This window comes from Syngnathus leptorhynchus, chromosome 11 (assembly GCF_054491065.1).
Source record: "Syngnathus leptorhynchus isolate UIUO chromosome 11, UIUO_Slep, whole genome shotgun sequence".
Classification (NCBI taxonomy): Eukaryota; Metazoa; Chordata; class Actinopteri; order Syngnathiformes; family Syngnathidae; genus Syngnathus; species Syngnathus leptorhynchus.
The window spans coordinates 2702083-2720714 of record NC_141205.1 but is presented as its reverse complement, the minus strand read 5'-3'; the positions used below and the strand labels follow the sequence as shown (position 1 = coordinate 2720714).

General features: G+C 41.0%; 1 protein-coding gene across 5 annotated transcripts in view; it reads right to left on the bottom strand.

Annotated features, from left to right (window-relative positions):
* tox2 (TOX high mobility group box family member 2) overlaps positions 1-18632 on the bottom strand; it is a 62986-nt gene that overhangs the window by 3901 nt on the left and 40453 nt on the right. For 4 of the 5 annotated variants that reach the window (XM_085924763.1, XM_085924764.1, XM_085924765.1 and 1 more), the window contains 3 exons: positions 5744-6031; positions 4639-4869; positions 1209-1289 (listed from right to left, as the gene is read on the bottom strand). In XM_085924763.1, coding sequence (XP_085780889.1) covers positions 1209-1289; positions 4639-4869; positions 5744-6031 — 600 coding nt within the window. The remainder of the gene's footprint in view (positions 1-1208; positions 1290-4638; positions 4870-5743; positions 6032-18632) is intronic. The other variant, XM_085924767.1, reaches the window with a different exon arrangement.

Sequence of the window (18632 nt, the reverse complement as noted above, 5' to 3'; positions counted from 1 at the left end):
TTCACAAAAGCAATGTTCATCAGAATTCAGTGTTTAGACTAGTGGGGGCACACACAACATGATATTATAAATAATTTGGTGAAGAGAAGGAGGATTCAATCGATTTTTGATTTATCCAAGGCAAAGCACCCGAGGCTCAGAGTTATTTTTAAGCCGTGATTATGAAAAGACTTTTTCTCAGGATTTTGTGCTACAGAGTAGTTAGCTACATTTGTTAACTAGACAAAAAAAACAGGCAACAGGTGCACGCCGATGATGCGTAGCCACGATTACCTCCAAATCCACTTAGAGTCAAAAGTCTCATTTCAATGAACCTGCCATCTGATTGGCTGACAAAGTTTTTATTTTTGACTAGCAATCTTGTCAATGTATAGCCTCAATCAAGGCGTAATTGAGCTTAGACAAGCGGCTTTGAGTTAAAAGTGCGCCCGCCGTCAAGAGGCTGATGAATGAACTATTCATGCCTCAATCAAGGTGCTTGTTTCGGGGAGAGGAAACGAGACGCGGGTGGGGCTTAGTATGAAAATGCCACTTGGAGTCGCATCTGAAAAGAAAACAATGCAGGAGGAACGTTGTGAAATGAATATGCTTCGGAAGGGAGGGTTTGAAGATGTTACATGAGGAAGTCACACATAGGAAATGCGGAGAACAACAAACAAACCTATTATTATGTATGGCAGGTGGTCAAAAAATTGAAATGATGGAGTGATATTTACTTGTGTTTGTTCATATTGGATTTTTGTGTTAAAATATTCACCGTTATTTATTTATTCATATTTCAAGGTATACATAAAAATACTAATGAATTAATTTTTTTGTATTTATGTAGTCCCATTCATTTATTGATTATCTCAAATATTTACCTATGTATAATTTAAATTATTGAAGGTATTAAGTTATTAAAAAACGGACTGCTAAAATGACTAAACCAAAGAAGTGTTTGTATTTAGTGATGGTCATGATTTTGATTGCTGATTATTTCTGCATGGGGGAAGAAAAAAAAACAGGCTTGTTTTTTGGAGTCAAATAAAGTGTGGCGAGCAGGAAATGTGAACAAACACTCGAATGTCACATCACACACAAATACGAACAGCAAACATTTCCTATTCCTTCTCCTGGTTTAATTCATCCTTTATATCACAGCTGACCCATGTATATCAAAACCCTGACCTACACACACGTATGCACACTTGCACACACACGGTTACCTTAGAAACCAAACTGGCTCTGTAGGCAGCCAAGGCTTTCAGGTACTCCTTTTTAGCCGCCTCTGTTTTCCTCTTGTAGTTCTGCAGGAACAAACAATGACAACAGTACTTACAAAGTGAGCTCGCATCAGGAGGTCATCATAGGCTCAGACAAAACGACTGTGTTACGTATCACGATATTGACGACTAGCTTGATAGAGCGAACACTTGTTGACCAGCGTGCAACTAGCTCTCCTTTCGGTCCAAAATATCCATGTGCTCATTGTTCCTGCAGAGTTCAACTCTGGCATGGACCTGCACTTGTGTCCCACGCTCCTGGATGCCTCCAAACTCTTTCCTTCCTTTTATTATTTTATTTTCTATTTTATCTTATTGTATTTATTTTTTTCTTTTAAAAAAAATCTTATTTCATAATTTATTTTTTCATTTTTTCTGTCCTTCTTCCCTGACTACCAGGGCCTTCGGCCCGTGCTCTTAGTGGGTCCCGCTGGTGTCAGATTTGTAACTCATTCAACAACTTTTCCAAGTTCCCAGCCACCGAGCAATCGTAGTAAATGAAAAAAAAAACAATTTGATGAAATTTGCAGCCAAGTCTCATTTTTTTCCCCAGTGTGTTTCCATGAAGTGAAGTTGTCACGGGTAAGTAGTGATCCTTCTCGGGAGCGCTACATGTGGCGGGGGGTCATTTTCTTTCCAAGAGGTGGTCTCGAATAACCATTAAGAATTCATGCGCTACCATTGCATGTCGTGTAAGCTGTCAGCCACAACTAACATGGAAACAAACAGACAGAGACACACTCAAGCAAATAAGGTGGATCCATTCTCCAGCTGATGTTTATTCTCTCTCTCGAAGAAGACATTTTATTAAACCCTTAACGATCCTCTCTGACGACACAAATGACTAATGGAGTGAAATGTCTATATAACACTGATGTTGTTCTACTGCTAGCATCAATGCAAATCTAATGACACTTCACATCTTTACATGGACTGTGGGAGTGAAAAAAAAAATGTTGCTGCAAGCACTTAAAATTTCTAACGATTCCCAGCAGCTTTCGTTCCAAATTAATTTCAACACCGCTAACGATTTACACAGTGACACTGACTTTTTAAATAAATTACCCCAGCCTAAGGATGTCTAATTACTACCAAAAGAGCGGATTCATTAGCCGACATCGGGAGGCTGCAGGTCAGCGCAAATTAAAGCCGCGAGAGGCGAGTACGCTGCCGTCGCCACCTCGACACAGAGGTGCGCTGCGCAAATTATTCGCCTAATTGTAGCTTAATGAAATGTGCTTGTTTGATAAGCAGTTAATTACAGGAGACAATAACGCTGCACCCTACTGACAGCCGGCTGAGTGATGAGCTCTGGGCGTGAAGAAGAAACAACCTCTAGTGACGATTAAAGCTGTGACAAATAGGCCCTCACACTCCTTTTTGTTGAACTTTCTGTACATCCATACCGTATTTCAAATGCAACAAAGGTTTTTCATTTGAAGTCATCACTTGGAAAATAATGAAGACGAAGAAATGTGTTTAACTTTTCAACAATTCATGTTTTTTTTGGTGCAAGTTTTTGTCCTTGACAATTTCTTTCAGTTGTTAAGTTAGAAATTGTTATAAATCAAACAAATGCCCTACAATCGAATCTAAAATTGATCATTCAAACCAACTTGGCGAACTTTCTGTTTGATTTTTAATGTTTTCTGTCTGGTTTTACGAACGTTGAGGCCCCTAAAAATGTCACACTAGCTTGACGGAAACATCGAAAGTACAAAGAAAAAACAGGTCAGGGGCCTTTTAATATCTGTGTACGGTAATATCGAGCCTCAACCTTCACAATACTTCACTAATTCTTTCATGTTCTTAAATATATTTCAAAAAAACATCTTCATCTTAACTCAAAACAAAAGAAAGTGCTTTCGTGTTTCTGGAGCAGCTTGAACATGACGTCAGCTTCAGGACAAAAACATACCAAATAATGCATTGATCTCACATCACAAAGCCTCTGGGAATTAAATAGAAGAAAATACTGTCTTTTGATAATAATAATAACAAGGCAAGTATAAACAAAAACATGCTTGAAAGAAATCTCAAGGACAACACTGTCGACTACATAATCTCAAAGAGAAAAAGACCAAAACAAAGAAAGTTTTGTCATGCTTGATTGATCTTAACAGCACACAGCAGCTAATTGGAAAGTGCTGTTCATGCGGAGCAATTGACCGTGTCCTTGAACGCACCAAACGGTAATTTTTCACATTTATTTTGTGTTTTTATTGATTCCAGTACGCATTTGATCTTTTTAAATTAAACAAATTAATATTTTCATTGAGATTATTTGCGGGTTCTGAACACCTGTGTCGTACAATAACAGAAGCAAGCGGCAATTAATCCATTTATCTGTCCCTTCATCAATCCATTGATCAATCTATGAATCCATTCAAATATTTGGATCATTTGTGGGTATCATTTTTAGCTTTTACATCTTATGCCATAATCATTAGTCACATTTTGTCTGCTGGACATAATTTTTTCATGCTCTTTATTAATTGAAATGTTATATCCATTAGTCAGTTCTGGAAAGAGAGCAATCAGCGCAACGACAGCCAGAGAGCTTTCTCGCCAGAACAACGCCATTAGCTCAACGACGAGGTTTGACACGTTTGACTGAACTGACAAAAGAGCAAACAAAATGGGGGAATGGCAGATTTGCCCTTTTCTCTTCCTAGGTAATGCGGAAAATGTTTTTTGGAAGCATGCGGCGGGTTGCAAACTATAACAATTCAGCAGCAGATGTCCTTGAGGCCAAACCAAGGACGCGGATGCAATTGCTAATCTCGTATTCCCTCGGCGTGATCAAATCACCCAGCAACACATATAAATAAAAGGACAGGAAATGAGGAATTCCCATTCAGGGGTGTCAGACGCCCAAATGAAGATTCATGGCAAGGAGAAGCGGTGGAGGAGGCAAAAATTAACTGCGAATAAAAACGACGGACAGCCTGCAAAGTCCGACACCTGGAGTGTGTTTGGTGGCACACAAACGCAGTTAACTTGAGGCCTTTTGTCAGCCAGGTCAGAGCTTTTCCCTCAAACTACAAATAACAAATCTGTGCCACAAATAAAATCGTCGATAGGTTTTCGACAGGATTTCATTTCAGAACGCATTAAAATCTTTTTTTCCCCATTTTCTTGATAGATGTGGCATCCAAATTTGCCAAAAATGGCCAAAATGTCCCTATTATGACTTTTTTGTGGGTCCAAGCATGATGCATGGCTCAAATTTGCTTCGATGGGGACAAAAGATCTCGGAAATGTTGGTTTTTGAAGGACCCTGGAAATGGCCGACTTCCAATGCATTACATTTTACATGTTACATTTTCTGTTACATGACATAGCGTGGCTTTAGCGTTTCAAGACAACGCACCTGTTTCTGCTCCTCTCCGAGGCCGTCCCACATAGAAGCGACAATCTTGGACACGTCCCCAAACGTGGCATTGGGATTCTGCCCCTTAATGGCCGCCTGGGTGTCCCTGAAGAACAGCGCGTACGCTGACACGGGCTTGGTGGGCTCGTTGGGGTCCTTCTTTTTCTTCTTCTTCTGCGGTTTGGGTTTGGGCTTCATCATTTCGGAGGATGACCGTTTTTCACCCGTCATCTGGAAAAAAGCAGAAAAACAAGCGTCCATCCACGTCATTCACTTTTGCCCTGAAGAACTCCAAAGAAAAGCAAGCACATGCCTGTTGCTATACCAGCATGACGCAATTGGCGAAACCATTAAATCTTTTTCAACAAGTTATTAAAAAAAAGATTATTTCTGGGCAAGAGGAATTTTAAATTACCTGCTGGATTTGCTCCAGCTTTGATGGTGGTCTCACAAGCAGAGTGGAGAGTGCAAATGGAATTACTTACCGATACAGAGAGCGAGAGAGAGAGAGAGAGAGAGAGATGCTAATCATTTTTATTCGCACATGTAAAAGAAGAGGACATATTTTGGGATAGTCTGCTCTTCTAATATCTAATAGTGTTAAGAACGCCAAAGCGCTGGTTTGCATTTGGCCATGTGTGTGAAGCTCAGTGTGTTTCCGTTCACAATTTGGCCCATAGGCGATTTACGAGCACAGTTTTACAATTTAGCATTCAAATGAATGCAAATAGAGCATCCGTCGAAGGAGACCTTTCAATATGCAAACTACATTTCAAGTTCTTCATCTGGGTCCATTAATATATTATCAGGATTTGCATCATCCATCAGTCCGTTTTTCTAAGATGGGATATATCTCAGCACCCTCTTTAACAAGAAAGGTAGGAAACAAGTCAGAATTGGTAACCGTCAATCAATCCGTCCGTCCATCCATCAATCAATTCATCCATCCATCTCAACTGACTTTTGATGATAGCCTCTGGAGAATAGGACAGTTTTTCATCCACTAGATCTGAAATGCCTAGAATGCCCTCCCACAAAACTGAATCGAACAAAAAGAAAATTCCTACAACATTTTCAGGTTTACTACTACAAGCCGCATCAGTACCTTTGAGTGAGGATCGGTCTCCTCCTCCTGATTGGAGCTGGAGGGGGAGGGCGTGGCAGATTTGCTTCCGGGAGGTGAGGGGGAACCGTGAGGCAGTGCGCTCCGGCCCAGCTGAGGGTTCAGCTGGGACAGCGCGCTCATTGGGTTGGCCAATATCGGTGGCGATCGGTTAATCAGGGGGTGGTTACCGGCGGGGTCGTAACGAACGCCGTCTGGGTGGTGCTGCTGGTGGGGGTGATGGTGTTGTTGGTGGAGGTGGTGGTGGTGGTGCAAAGCCATCTCGTGCATCTGGGGTGAGAGAAGAAGACCAGCTTTACTACAGTATCATCTTCTCTGCAGCCCAAGAATGTGCAAATGCCAATCAGCCAAATATGCAAATAGAAGAGGAGATGGCATTTAGCAATTGGAGAGAGGCTAGACAATGAATATGATAAATTGTGTGAGCAGACAGAGGGAAGAAACCCTCACAATACCGTAAGGGTGGCTGTGTAGTATGTCCTTAGCATTTTTTTTCCATTTTCCATCACATATTTGGGGATAACGTAATTAATGTATTTATTATCCCTATTACTGATACTTTGTAGATACTTTCTGCTCCTCTTTTTTCTGTGATTGGCTATTACATCTGCAATGTTGTTCACACGCGATTACAATTTGGAAGCGTAAGGAAATCAATACCCATGGTCAGCAACTCACAAAAAAATTCTTGCCTAATCTCATAGACTACACTCGGTCCACAGACTGAATTTAAGAAAATTGGACAGTGTTCTTCAAATTTTTATTTTCCTTCAAGGGTGCTCGCGGAAGACTCTCACCACATCGTGTTCTTGTCGCTTTTAAAAGACGCTGCACAACAAATACATTCAAAGCGTTTCTCTGAAATGCGTTGCGACAGAACGAGAGAAGGATGCTTTTAATGTGGCTGTGAATGGGGAAGCTTTTGGCAATTTACTTCATCGGAAAGCGATGAGCCAGCATTTGTTGGGACTTTTTAGTTTCTTTTTTTTTCTTGATTTGTTTTTAAACATTTATGACTTAAATAATACATTACACATTAATGCCAGAGCTGGAAAAGATCAAATCGAAAGGGCCGCGGTGTGAATGAGGTCTTGAAAAACACAAGTAGAGGTTTAAAGATGAAGACTCTCTAATCATAATAGGCCTCCGGCGGATTGCCTGAGTTAAAAAAAATAAAAAAAGGCACAACAACAAAGTAATGCCGAGCGAGGCTCAAACTCATCATTTTTCTGTGTTTGCTGCCATGAACAAAGACATTCCTTTTGCATTTGGAATAACTTCCAATCATAATTCAAAACACTTTTTTTTTCACCAGGGTGAAATAGCCTCATGAAAATAAGTGAATAAAAGAATAAAGGGGGGGGGGGGGGGGGGAGTAGGAAATAGAAACCCATTAATTTTCCATTTTTCACGGGCTTGCTCTTTATAGGTCCTCACAAGCCGAGAAGCGTTGAAAAACCAATTAATCAAACATGAATGGCCTATCATAGCCACTGTGCTTCTATTTCCATAGCAACAGCCTCCTGGCGCATACTGGGAAAAAAAATAGTCACCCTTTAATGGGAGCCACCATTTTTAATGTAAACAACAAGGAGATCAACTACCTGCAATAGAACAAACCAGCATTCACGCATATTCACGGCAACATAATTGCTCTTGTCATCCCTAGCTCCATCAAGAGTGTTCGATGTGGGATTACGTTTGATTGGCATCGATATTTTTTCCACCCAGAAAGCAGAACAAACCCGTTCACTGTGCTGCTGCTGGTTTGTGAATCGTACATAAATATTTTCCCCTCCCCCTGCCATCATCATTCAAACTGGTTCTCATAGCTCACAGCAATCACTGTTTTTACATTCCATTTGAAAGTCGTGCCCTGTGACTAATGAAGCGGTTAAACGGTGCACAACTGGAAAAAATAAAAAAAAATAAAAATATATACATATATACATAGTATTTATTTTGCAAATATGGCAAGCAGCCAGCAAGATTCCATTTGCTATCCATATTTGCTGAGAAGCATGATATGTTAAATTTGAGCAGAAAAAAACATGCTCACAATAAGAGCCTTGTGGAACTCCTAATTTGCCAAGTCAACTCTGCCTGTCAAGTTGTTTGTTGCTTTTAGGTCTGATGGGTCAACGGCAATTTAGAAAACAGACCTTTGTGTAATACATTATCACGAGTCATTACATTTAGCCAGAGACTTAAAAATCACTGTCACAGTATGATTAATTCATTCAAATAATCTGCATTTAATTACTTTTCGAGGTAAGGTTCATCATTATCATCCGTGGAATAGAGCAGCAGCCGTTTCAAGCCAGTCACAGATGACTGTACAAACATTATAAAAGACAGAGACAGAGGTTGCCGGTTGCCATAGGTACTGTATGCTAATTCATAATGGCATGGTTTTATTTCTGAGCAAGGAGACGAGGGAGAACATTGAGTTACAGGAATTTATCGGTCAGCGCGTTCTCTGCTTTTAGCATGAATGACTCTCTGGCACTGAGATGATTTTGCTCCGAGCGGAAGCAAACATCCCACAATGAAGCTGGCCCCTTTCAGCAGCGCTTTGAATACATTTCTATTGACAGACATCAAATAAAAATCTATGAACAGCACTCTGCACAGGCTTAAACGACTGTGAAATCCCAAGGAATTGAAGTTGAATCCAAATTCACAACTGGTGACTAGAGGTGCAACAATTCAATGATCAAATGAATCAACAATTATTTTAAATGTTTGTTTTTTTAAGGACAGAATTTCAGACAATCAAGTAAATATTCTCTGACTTCTGTAGTCTTCTACAAAAGTGGATTGATTGTTTATGCTTGATCAAAATGACATTTGCAAACATGCCTGCTTTTTCTTTGGAAAATTATGATGTACATTTATTTTTTTTATAATAAATAAAGCAAACCAGTCAGTGAATAACCATCAATTTTTGTTTTTTTGGCAGTTTGCAATAATGTTTTTGAATCAAAGCAAAGAAAGAGAAAACCTTTTTTTTTTAATCGACTCATTGGTTAGTCAAAATAGTAATTCAAAAATTAATAAATTCTTAAATTAATCATTAGTTGAACAAATTAAAACTTGATCTAATGAGGTACCAGCAATTTGGAACAGATGAATTCAATTTAGATTAAACATGTTACACATGCAGTCTTATTTTATTCTCAGAAATAGATTTTGGGGAGAAGAGCTAATCACTAAAATCAGGTTGATATAACAATACACACCAACCCGCAACCAAAACGTAACTTCTCATTGAATAGAAGAGAAATGAGACGAGGCGTCAAATCCATCCCTCAAAGACAGTGAGCTAGGTGAACCGTTTGGATATTTCAATAGCGAGCGTCCAGGCGCGGCCAAACGTGTGATGTAAAGTCAGGAAATGGACGGTGAGCTCGCTTCTCTCCCACCGCGCGCTGCCGTCTTTACGCCTGTCGTGTTTGCATTCCTGCCTTGTACATCACAGTCAAATGGGAGTCAAATAACAAAAGGCTTTCCAATTATGTGCAGCACATTGGAGGCCAGAGATGGAATATCACAGAGGCATTGTTCCCTTTTTGCTCCGTGCCCGACCTCACCTGCAATTGCCTGCACCATTTGATTTAGCTAAGGGGATTTGACCAGCAGCACTGAGATGAGATGGTGGGGTGCAGGGTGCTATTCAGATACAAGGAGAGAGATTTAATGCAGAGCCGAAAACACCTCACCTTGGCATGTCCTCCTGGAGAGTAGCTTCTTCTCTTTATCCCCCCCACCCTACCTTATTAGCGTCATATATTTTTGATTCATTATTGACTGGAATCCCTTCTTTCTCGCCTCAATCAATCATTTTATTCCACATTAAACTGTTAAATGTGAGCTAAAAATGAAGTCCATTGACGATAAAACTGCACATTATTAACTGTTTGCAGTGTTTTAATAAGCTCTGTCCCATCTTGTGTGCCTTTTTAATACCCCTGGATCATGTGACTGTTCTCATGGATATAGCCTTCATTTAGGACGGGGAAATATAATAATCTCGAAATAATTACTTGGAATAGTCTCATTCTAGTACATTGTAGTCTATGTTTTTGGCGCTATCTTGTACTACTAATAAGATTTTAAGAACCACCGCGCCGGAGGAAAAACAACCAATCGGTGACAACCCTAACCAAAATACAAAATAAACAGACGCTACCGCCTCATTGGAGCATAAAACAGAATCTATATCACTGCACATTATTTACCGTTTGAACCGTTTTCATAAGCTTCCCGCATTTTTTTTTCTTTTCAAATACACCGTGATCATGTGACTGTACACACACACAAACGCACACTCCGCCTCCTCCTGGCTGCTTGACTGGAGCCATCTTGTTTAGAGTGATGGCTCACTCGCGCAGGTTCACGGCCGCTATTGTAAAATCAGCCAGCGTTTAATTGAAACAAATGACTATAATAATAGAACATTATCCCTGCAGGCACCCAGCCGTGACAGCTTTAATTAGAGGCGCGCTCGGGAGCCATCCTTCAAAAAGCGCAGTAAACACCAGCCTGCAGGCTCAGGGGTTGTGGAGAGGAAGATGTGTGTGTGTGTGTGTATGTGTGCAAGCTCCTCAAAGCTACTCGACGTTCGCCCCGAGGGCACGGCACGCTAACGACGGCGAGTCGCCGCCGCCGCCTCCTCGCCCAGTTCTCTCCCTATCGTGTCTTTGCTTTATCAAGCTTTGCATGCACTGGGGGGGTCATTTACACTGAATTAATGCACCAGCCGTTTTATGAATCATACATTGGGAGCCAACGCTGCTTTCACGCAAATGCTGAGTCAAGACAAGCGCAAGCAGCATATGCTGAAGCTTAATTGGAGGCCATTTGAAGATAGATTTCATTCTTACTGTATTGGGGCACTCGGCATAGCCAAGTGGAATTCAATGTACGAAATAGTATATACGTAGGTTGTCCAATTTACGAACCCAATAAAGAGGTGATTATTTTTTAATTTGAATTGTAAGTCAAGACAGATTAAATATGGTCTTGAATCAATGTCTCATGAAATGAAAAATAATGCACAATTTCAGCAAATTTTTGGTTGGCTGCAAACACCAAAGCAGCCGGTCAACACGGACACATTAACAATTCATGATTTGGACTTTTTTTTTTCCTCCCAATCAGCTGCCGACATGTGGACAGCAGTTGAGTTCCACAGCCACAAGCGAAACAATAAAACACATCTTGCACTTTAGCTCAAACGTGCTCACATGATGTCATCCTGGCAGGCAAACAGAAATACCTCGCAAACGAGCAAAAACTGGACTGAAAAGGCAATTTAGTCCAAGTATATCTCCAGCTAGCCACACTGCTGAAATGGACCTTGACACAACAGTAGTCACAGCCAAGTCGATAACACGCCAACATTTTGTAGGAGACGGCTGGCTTTAAAGATGTGCCAGACACACAAATGCTCATGGGGTTTTTTTTTTTTGGTATTTTCTTTTTTTCTTGAAGCCGCTATTGTAATGCTGGTTGTCTCAGTGTTGTGTCTGTTGTATTGTTTTAACACAGGAGGCTGATAGTCACGGCGACGATGAATGGATTCTTTTATCACGATGCAATGTTATGTTATTATTCAAATGAATTTTATTCCTCTGCCAAGGACAACAATAAAGAAAGATTGTTTTGATTGCCAATTTTTTTTTTAACTATTGCATGTCTTGTTTAAATTGATTGATTGATCTTATGATGTTGAATATGTCTCCAGGCGGTTGTATGCAACCATCTTTGCTGCTGAAGACTTTAGAAGGTGGAGGTGGGGGTGGGGGTAGGGGTTGGGGAGGGCGCTCTGGGCAACGTGACAACAAGGCAGGTAGTAATGTCATGATGTCCCCCTCGGCGACATCCTCCATGATGCTCATTACAGCTGATGTTGGAACCTCCTTAGCTTTTATTTCTTTCCCCTCTTCCTTTCTTCTGTGGCCGCCAAGCCCCTCCCTCGGCCCGGGCGTGTCTCGAATCACCTCGCAAAAAGCGGAAAAAATCGCATGTCCCGTCTTACATGACAGTTGTGAGGAGGACGCACCAACCCTGACAAGCAGACGGCAAAAAAAAAAAAGGATGCTCGGATAATGAGGCTCCTCACTTCCGTGTCAAATGCACTTTAAGTTTGACACCCCCACCACCATCACCCCTCAGATATAAATGAATAAAATAAGAGTGAGCAAAGATAAGAATGAAGAGGAAGAACAAAAAAAGAGGAGAGAGAAGTGCATCTGGAAGCTTGTATGGAAGTGAAAGGCTGATGTTATGCATCCTTGCTTTGTTTTGAATGCATGCAGTCAGGCTATACTTTTTTTCTTTGGTCTTCTCAGGCTTGTGCAACGCTTCAATCCGAAGTGATTCACATTCATAGATATTAGGCTTTAAACAACAGAACGGACGTCAAGTACAAAAATAATGCAAAGGGGGCGGGAAATCCATTAAGGACAAAAGCTGTAGCACTGGGATCCTCTTGTACACGACTACACCTTCCTGTATTTTTTTTTCTTAAGGACATAATGACTATAATACTACATTTGTCACGTTTGCAAGTGGCTGAGGACCCAAAAGCAGGACAGCGGGGTGGTGAGGAAAAAATCAATTTACAGAGAACAAATAAGCAAACAAGGTACTTGGGGAATAAAATAAGCAGGAATCCAAAATGACTACATTCAAAGGACTGAAACAAACTAGTCAAAAGACTTAACATGAAACAAGAAACAACAAAGAACCATCAGGGACTGAACAGAAGAAGGGAACCAAATACAAACAAATAGAGGAGGCAACCAGGTCCACCTGGAGAAGACACAAGCGGCTGAGGATTGGTTGACACGAGCAACCGGGTTGACAAGCATTGGTGAACAATGAAAAACTTAATGAGGCAGATATTTACAAAAAGGGCACAAATAAAAGGCTAAAATCAAATTTTGTACATTGTGACTTGACACCTTTGGATTCAATACCCTGAGAATGATATGAACTGAATGTATGAGTATTCACAGACTCGGACTAGAATTAAGAGATTTTCTCTCGTTAAACGTGAATCGTGTTGGACCATGGGGCCGACTGAGTTCTGTTCTGGAGATGGCGGTCTGGTGGCACAGTAGGGGGTGCTAGAAGCTAGTAGCAGAGGTCGGTGGCTAGTGGGCCACTCATTTCTGAGTGAGATGACATGAGCCGGTTATTCACCGCCACCGGGGGCAGAATATTCGCACTGATGAAAGCGGAATGAGGCGATAGGCCACAGTGCAATATGGACATGATTTCATGGCATGATAACGCCCAGCAGGGGCCCACGGCGGGTTCCAATATGAGACGCCTTGTGTGCGCCATGTATCTGCCTTATAATGCCGGCGATCTGCCACCGTCGCCGCCGCATCTGTTTCTTCTTCACTTGAGTGCCGCCGTTGATCACATCTGCGGCACGGAATGAAGATGGCGGCCCCAAAAAAAAACAACAACAGGTGTGCGGTAGCTCATCTTTCGCACTGTTGTTTTTGAAATGCGATGTGATGAATTATCTAAATTGAACATTTTCTTCGACGGAGATTATCCGCGATGGCCCAGATAAGTGACATTATTGCGAGTGCTTTTTTGGAGTGGCGCTTCCATATTGAAGGCCATGTTTACATATAGGTCGAAATTACACCTGGGATGGGAAGGAAACGCAATTTAAAACTTTGCTTTGGCTAATTTAATACAGACTCTTTAGAATTTCTGATTAAAATGGTTGAAGTCAGGGCCCATATCCTCTGATTGCCTCAAGACATTAATTGTCTTTTATAAGAGGGAAAAAAAAGATAAGCTGCCAACCTAAGCGGCAATAAATATCCCTTCAAAATGATGAGAATGGAAAATAACCGCTATTTCTTAATGTACAACTACAGTTTCATATCACATTGCCGGGAAGAAGAAGAAGAGAAAAAAATAAGCCACTTTCTCCCAGGAGATGAGAAAAGAATTGAATTCTTCCTTATCGGTCATCTATTTTTCCACAGAATGCTATTACTCGCTGCCTGCCGTCGCTAGGCAACAGGACATATTAATAGGAGCCTTTTATTAGCCAGGCTTTACCAGCGCAGTACTAAAATGAGGAAGTGGAAAACATGAATGTGTTACATAAAGCCAAGGAACCTTTCTTGTTTTGTATAATTTCGGTGTTTGGCCACTCAAGAATCATATATGGGGGTCACACATGCATCAATAAATCAGATTTAGAACTGTGTAGAACATAATTAATATGTCATACAATATAATCAATCATAAAATACATATAGAGATGCAAAAATGATATCTCTTCTAATCTCAATTTTTTTGCAGTATTCACAAATACAACAAGTTGCCCTGGCTTGGGTTATTCCAAGTGAGGATTTAACTCATTCACTGCCGTTGACAGCTATACACGTCAAAGATCCATTTCAACCAGGCTGGAAGTGAATGAGTTAACGTTGGTATAATTAATAAAGTTCCAGTCTGTCGCTGAGCCTCAGTGAACTGTCGAGAAAAATACCAGACGTTCACCATCTTTTTTTTTTTTTTTTTGCACACGCTCTCTAATCCCTTCCACCAAATGACTTGAAAAAATCATTTTTGCCCTTTCTCATTGGAAAGGAGCGGAAAAAAGTCCAGAAGAAGAAAGAGAAGATTAATAAAGCAGAGTCCATCGAGCAATATTGTACTTTGAAATTGGAAAAGTTATGTGCGATTCTCCTTTTGAGCTTCTTTTTAAATGCATCATTTTTCTTGTTTGCAAAAACATTGACAGTGAAGGGAAAATGCTTTAAAACACACCTCTGCCCATTTTTTTCCTCAATAATTCACAGCAGTTTGGCTGTGACAAGTTCACTTGACATTGCAGCTCAAATTTCATTTGCGTCGGCTCATCTGAGCCACCAACAGCTGCCAGGAGCACTTCATTGCTCACCAGGAAAAACAAAGCCATTGTGAAGAAGAACAAGGAGAAGAAGAAGAAGGAATAAAGGAGAGCACAGGTCAAGTTAATGCGACAATCATGACGGGAATAATATGATAAGTGATTCCTGGCACTGAACCATATCTCACATTGAAACAAAGACATTAATTGTAGCCATCCGTCCATTTTCTGAACTGCCTATCCCAGCCATCGGGCACTGAATTGGTCGCCAGCCAATCGCAGAGCATATACAGACATACAACCAATCGTACACAATTACACCGACGGACAATTTGGAGTGGTCAACTAGCCTACACAGGCCGGAGCTGGAATCGAACCCACAACCTCCCAACTGTGACGCGAATCTGCAAACCGATGCTACACCGTGCTGCACTGCACTTGCCTGTTACTTATTCTGGACTTGTGGAGGAGCAGCTGCTGTTTATCCACTACGTTAGCCAGCTAGCCGGCCGTGGGCTCATGAAGCTGCGAAGCAGCTTTTGCACATGGGGGAAGATCCAACGACATCAACGAATGTTATTCCAACGGGTTGGCTGGTAGAGTCCAAATGTCAGGCAATCACGAGCTGTGGTACTTAGAGACTCACTTGCAAATTCCAAGTTCATCTACCGTGCACTTTATGGACTGTTTTCGAACAATCTGCAACAGTTTCTAACAAATAAGGCTAAACTGGAACACTTGTCATCTTTGTATAAAGTCAAATAAACACCTGCGAGCTTGACAACACCGTGCGGACTTCATCTGCTAATTTGTTGCACGTTATGCCTGGACGTCTCTCGGTACGATTGTAAATTCATCATTTGCTCCGCATTCAAATGATCACACTGGAGGCACTTTGACGAGGGATAATATCTGACGCGCCATTGAGCAAAAGAGGCCGAGGTCATTTGAATTTCAGCGGAGTCTTTCCCAATCACGCTTAATAGAAAATGAAGCACTCCCGTTCAAGCAGATGGTGGCTAGCACAATTGTGAGGCTCTGCACCATCATACCACATGAAGAAGTATGTATATTGGTCGTGTTTTTGTTGTTGTCGACAAAGTCCAGAATAAGAGGCAAAAAAAATAAGACGGCTCGGTGAGTCCGGCAGAGATGAGCATCTTCGCCTGGTTGCTATGATAAGATCAGTGACACCTGAGCATAGCTATTAAATGTCTCATGTGTTTTGGAATCTGGTGATGCAATGACAGTGGGGCAGGGATAGAACAGCCTTGTTGAGTGCAGTCACAGAGAAGGAGGACTTAAACTATATATTCACAAAATTACGGTATGTTTTATTTTGTTCTTGAGTCAGCTGTGTGTCATCTGTCTAGCCATGATAACCAACATTGGTGTTCTGAAGCTTTTGATCCAAGGGTAACCTACACAGATGGAACAACAAGGGTTCAAGGACAGACTCTTAAGGGACCTCGCATTCAACCAGATTCAGAACTCCCATTGCTTTCTCATTTTCTTTCCCCAGTTTAGGGTTTGGGAGTTTTTCTTTGCCCTCCTGTGGGTCAAGATCAGGTGATGTTATTAATATTTGTCAACTGTAGGCATGTGAAACCCTCTGTGTCGTTGTCACGGCAACCACGGATCATCCTTTTCTATCTCTTGTGTTAGCTCCTAGGCTAATGTTACACTTCAGAGTCACGTGTGATGTTTCCCCATGAACTCGGTTGGGCAGATACCCGATACACATCACATTTCTCTCCATATTAGGAAGAAGCTTGTTTCTGATATGAAGGAATCAGATTCCATCCCATCAACGTATATCCAAATAGTGCCCCTTGAGAGTAAAAAAATGCAAGTGTGTCATGAACCATGTAAATCCAGCCAGAGAAACTCCATCTAAACTCAGTTTTCAACACTGCCTCTTGTGTACCTAATAGCTCCCTAAATATGTTTACCTATCACCGCAATAGGTCTCCACTCATTTCTCTGCATAATTAGCTCATTTACTCGATGCTTTTATGCGAGCACCTGCGACCAAACACTCTCATCGCCCTTGTCCACGCACCGTACCGAGCTCAATGTTATTTCACTCGAGTGAATTACTTCTAAAATACACAATGATGAAATCCAGCATATGCTTGCTCATTTAGAGTAAGATTCACCTCTTTGCAATTTCTTCTTTCTTCCATCTCAACTCTCTCCATCCAAGTCTATTGCACTCCTCTTTTCATTGCCCAGTTCACGTATTGAATCTGCCTGATGAAAACAGATCTCACTGCAGCAGCACAATAGAATGGCTGATGCAGGAAAGATGAACCCTAATGGATTTTTTTCAACATGCTCAAGATTGAATATAAGCCCCTGACCTCCAGATGTAGTGGATCCATTTCAACAACAGAGATATTGTTTATGGTGTGCACACACGGCCGCATACACAGCAGCGACTCCCTCTGCAAAATGAAATCATCTCATCTCGGAGAGTCCAAAATTAAGAATTAACCCTCTTTACTGTCCGCCCAGGTATTCTCGCGTTTGAACTCGGGCGTTTGCTTAATGACTCGGGTCGACAGAGTGTGTCAAGGTGAGGCAGAGATTTAATAGAAATTCCTTCTCTGCACAAATGAACCTTGCTCCGTTCCGCTTTGGTAGCTTTGCCAGGCAGAAAACTATTTGATTTAGACCTTTCTGATTTTCAGCAGCGGAGCTTGACAGAGCAAAAAAGAAAAGAAAAGAAAAAGAAATGCATGCACCAAGGAAACGTCGAGAAGCTATTTAAAGTATCTAAATTGCTGTCTGCTTCACCTCCCTTCATTTGGAATAATCTATTGCTAAAAATGACAAACAAACGATGGTTATCACCGGATATGAAAACGACAAATCTCCATATCCAGTAACTACGTTGAAATTAAAGATCGTACATTGCCAGCAAATCAAGTATTGCATCTATACACTTCGGGTGACAGCTGTGATTTGTCCACGCACAATGACGACAATCTAAACTTTTTGCAAATATATATATGGTGTTCTTTCCATCAGACCATTGTGGATGTTTCAAATTTATCAACAACCAGACAAAATTTCCTGGATGAATTTACTGAAATTATTTTGTATGCTTACAACAAAAAAGGTATATTTCCAGTGTCTTTCCAGTTTGGGCTATTTGAGACCTTTTTGTTCATTGATTTATGATGGGTATGTCTCCAAAAGTTTATGTCACTCAGTAAATATGGCTTAGGGGGTGGAATTTTGGAGTGAAGTTAGACATTTTGTCTTTCATGGCTAGTCATCATACTTGGAACTTTGACAGTTTGAAGGTAGAAATGTCCAAATGACCCTATAATGACCGCTGCAAACCAAAATGGCAGACATAGCATTTCTATTCAGGAATGGCGCCTTGAGACCTTTTATGCATCTATCCATGATAGACATGAATACCCAATTTCATGTCGCTTGTGAAAGTGGCTCCAGGGCCTGGATTAAAAAAAAAAAAAGAAATCCAGTGGGTGCTACGGAGCCAGTTTGGGTTGTTATTCCTACTACATAAAAGCAATCTTCATGAAATGGACCTTTAGCCTAAATTCCTGAACTATGTAGTTTAAAAAAATACCCTGACTGTTAAAGCAGCGCCTCTGTAGCAAAGGTCACGACCAAAATGTAAATTGTGTATGAGGATAAATGATACAAATCCAATTCCTCCGAGTGGTGGTGGGGGATGCTTATCGATATTCCACATAATCTCCAGTACTGTAGTTATAGTTCAGATGTATATCAAGCCACGTACTGACTGTTGTTTGGTCCTATATCTCTTCTGGTTCTGATAAATGCTCCAATACATTCTCTTTGACCTTGATGTGAATCTGTATAAAATATAGCCTCTTATGTTTTCATTAGTAGGCTACTAACTTTTAACAATACGCTGGCTGCCACCTTTAAGCCGATAAACTGATGGCCAAGGCTCAGAATCAAATGATCATATTC